The sequence below is a fragment of the Molossus molossus genome, unplaced genomic scaffold, assembly GCF_014108415.1.
Source record: "Molossus molossus isolate mMolMol1 unplaced genomic scaffold, mMolMol1.p scaffold_m16_p_1, whole genome shotgun sequence".
Classification (NCBI taxonomy): Eukaryota; Metazoa; Chordata; class Mammalia; order Chiroptera; family Molossidae; genus Molossus; species Molossus molossus.
In genome coordinates this window covers 124234043-124236592 of record NW_023425344.1, presented here as the reverse complement: position 1 = coordinate 124236592, position 2550 = coordinate 124234043, and the positions used below count along the sequence as shown (strand labels likewise).

Below are 2550 nucleotides of genomic sequence, written 5' to 3'. Positions count from 1 at the left end.
AGATATTTATTGACAGATATGTAGCTATTGTCATTTTATTAATAATATTTTTTTATCTTTTTTTTTTTTTTTCTTTTTCTTAACGAAGTCCCCTTAACATTTCTTTTAATACTGGTTTGGTTTTAATGAACTCCTTTAGCTTTTTCTTGTCTGGGAAGCTCTTTATTTGTGCTTCAGTTCTAAATAATAGCCTTGCTGGGTAGAGTGATCTTGATTGTAGGTCTTCGGTTTTCATCACTTTGAGTATTTTATACCAGTTCTTTATGGCCAGCAAAGTTCTTTTAAGAATCAACTGACAGTCTTATGGGAGCTCCATTGTATATAACTAACTACTTTTCTCTTGCTACTTTTAAGATTCTCTCTTTATTTGTAACATTTGGTATTTTAATTATGGTGTGTTTTGGTGTGGAAATTTTTTGGTTCCTCTTTTTTGGGATTCTCTGGGCTTCTTGGACTTATATGTTTATTTTCTTCTCCAGATTAGTGAAGTTTTTCATCATTAATTCTTTTTTTTTTTTTCCCCCACCAAGCAATATGGAACCTTTATTTTTTAAAGTGATTTCTGTACATCTGGAGTATGAGAGTAATCCTTTTACAAATGGAACTGAATGCTAGAAGAAACAATGACAAAACCAAACTGGTATTTGATGTGAATCCATAGGAGTTTAAGCTTCAAATCTAGCCAAGAAGTTTGTTACAATCTCTTTCAGCTTTGCATCGGACTGTTCTGAGATCTTTCCGTCAGTCCTGATATTGCCCAACAGGGCTTGGTGTTGGCTGATAACATGGGACAAGAAAGCATTCTCAAATTTTGTGATCTTGCTGGGCTCCAGTTTATCCAGATACCCTCTTACACCAGCATAAATGACAGCCACTTGTTCTTCATTAGCCATGGGAGAATACTGTCCTTGCTTCAGCAACTCAGTCAGATGCACACCACGACTCAAGAGTTGTTGAGTGACAGCATCAAGATCAGAACCGAACTGAGCAAAAGCAGCAACCTCCCGATACTGAGCCAATTCCAGCTTCATGGCACCGGCCACCTGCTTCATGGCCCTGGTTTGGGCAGCAGATCCAACACGGGACACAGATAAACCGACGTTAATGGCAGTGTGAACACCTTTGTAAAACAATTCTGTTTCCAAGAAGATCTGTCTGTCAGTGATAGAAATGACATTCATTGGAATGTAAGCAGACACATCACCAGCCTGTGTTTCTATGACTGGTAAAGCAGTCAAGGAGCCATCATCAAAAGAGTTATTCATTTTGGCTGCTCTCTCTAGCAGACGTGAGTGTAGGTAGAACACATCACCAGGATAGGCCTCACGACCAGGGGGTCGGCGCAGCAGCAAAGACATCTGACGATAAGCAACAGCCTGTTTGGATAAGTCGTCATAGATGATCAAAGCATGCTTGCCATTATCCCTAAAATATTCTCCCATAGAACAGCCAGAATAAGGAGCCAGGTACTGAAGTGGGGCAGCATCAGAAGCAGTAGCTGAAACCACAATGGTGTACTTCATGGCATCTGCATCTGTCAGTCTCTTCACCAACTGGGCAACAGTGGATCTCTTCTGACCAATAGCAACATAGATACAGTATAGCTTCTTCTTTTCATCAGTTCCATCATTGAAACGTTTCTGGTTAATGATTGTGTCAATAGCAATTGATGTTTTGCCAGTATGTCGGTCACCAATAATCAGCTCACGCTGACCACGACCAATTGGCACCAAGCTATCCACAGCCTTAATGCCAGTCTGCATTAGTTCCCGCACAGAGATTCAGGGAATGATCCCAGGGGCTTTCAAGCCAACTCGCCTATGGATCTTGGAACCAATTAGACCCTTTCCATCAATGGCATTACCAAGGGCATCTACTACTCGACCCAACAGCTCCTCACCAACAGGAACATCCACGATGGCTCCTGTTGGCTTCACAATATCTCCTTCCTTGATCAGTTTATCATTTCCAAACACGACAACACCAACATTGTCTGGTTCCAAGTTCAGAGACATACCCTTTAAGCCTGAAGAAAACTCTACCATTTCTTCTGCTTGAACATTCCTCAGCCCATGTACTCCGGCAATACCATTACCAATACTTAAGACACGCCCAGTTTCTTCAAGGTCAACAGAGGTATCAGCTCCAAGAATTCGCTCTTCAAGAATAGAGGACATCTCAGCAGTGCCAGTCTTCTGAAGACGACTGTTAGAGGCATGGAGATTCCATGCAGCAATGAAGGATAACCCCAAAGCATTTTTGGAGACCAGCCCGGCCCACCGAGGGAGGGCGCGGGCCACAGCCGCGGCGACGCACACGGACAGCATAGTTGTAGCTCCTAGCCGGTTCCTCTGCAGCCGCAGCCTCGGACTGACTGGAACTCATCATTAGTTCTTCAAATAGGTTTTCAATTATTTTCTCTCTTTTTTTTTTTATATGAATGTTGTTATGTTGAAAGTTGTCCCAGAGGTTCCTTAAGCTAACTTGTTTTTTAATTCTTTCTTTTTTTTTCTTTTCCAATTGCATTGTCTCTGCTACTTGTTCTTCCAA

General features: G+C 41.8%; 1 protein-coding gene across 1 annotated transcript; it reads right to left on the bottom strand.

Annotated features, from left to right (window-relative positions):
* Positions 1-523: 523 nt before the first annotated feature.
* LOC118639201 (ATP synthase subunit alpha, mitochondrial-like) lies at positions 524-2327 on the bottom strand. Its single transcript, XM_036275472.1, is given in 1 exon segment — positions 524-2327. A coding segment is annotated over 1 exon segment (1662 nt). The 3' UTR covers positions 524-665.
* Between the last annotated feature and the right edge of the window lie 223 nt (positions 2328-2550).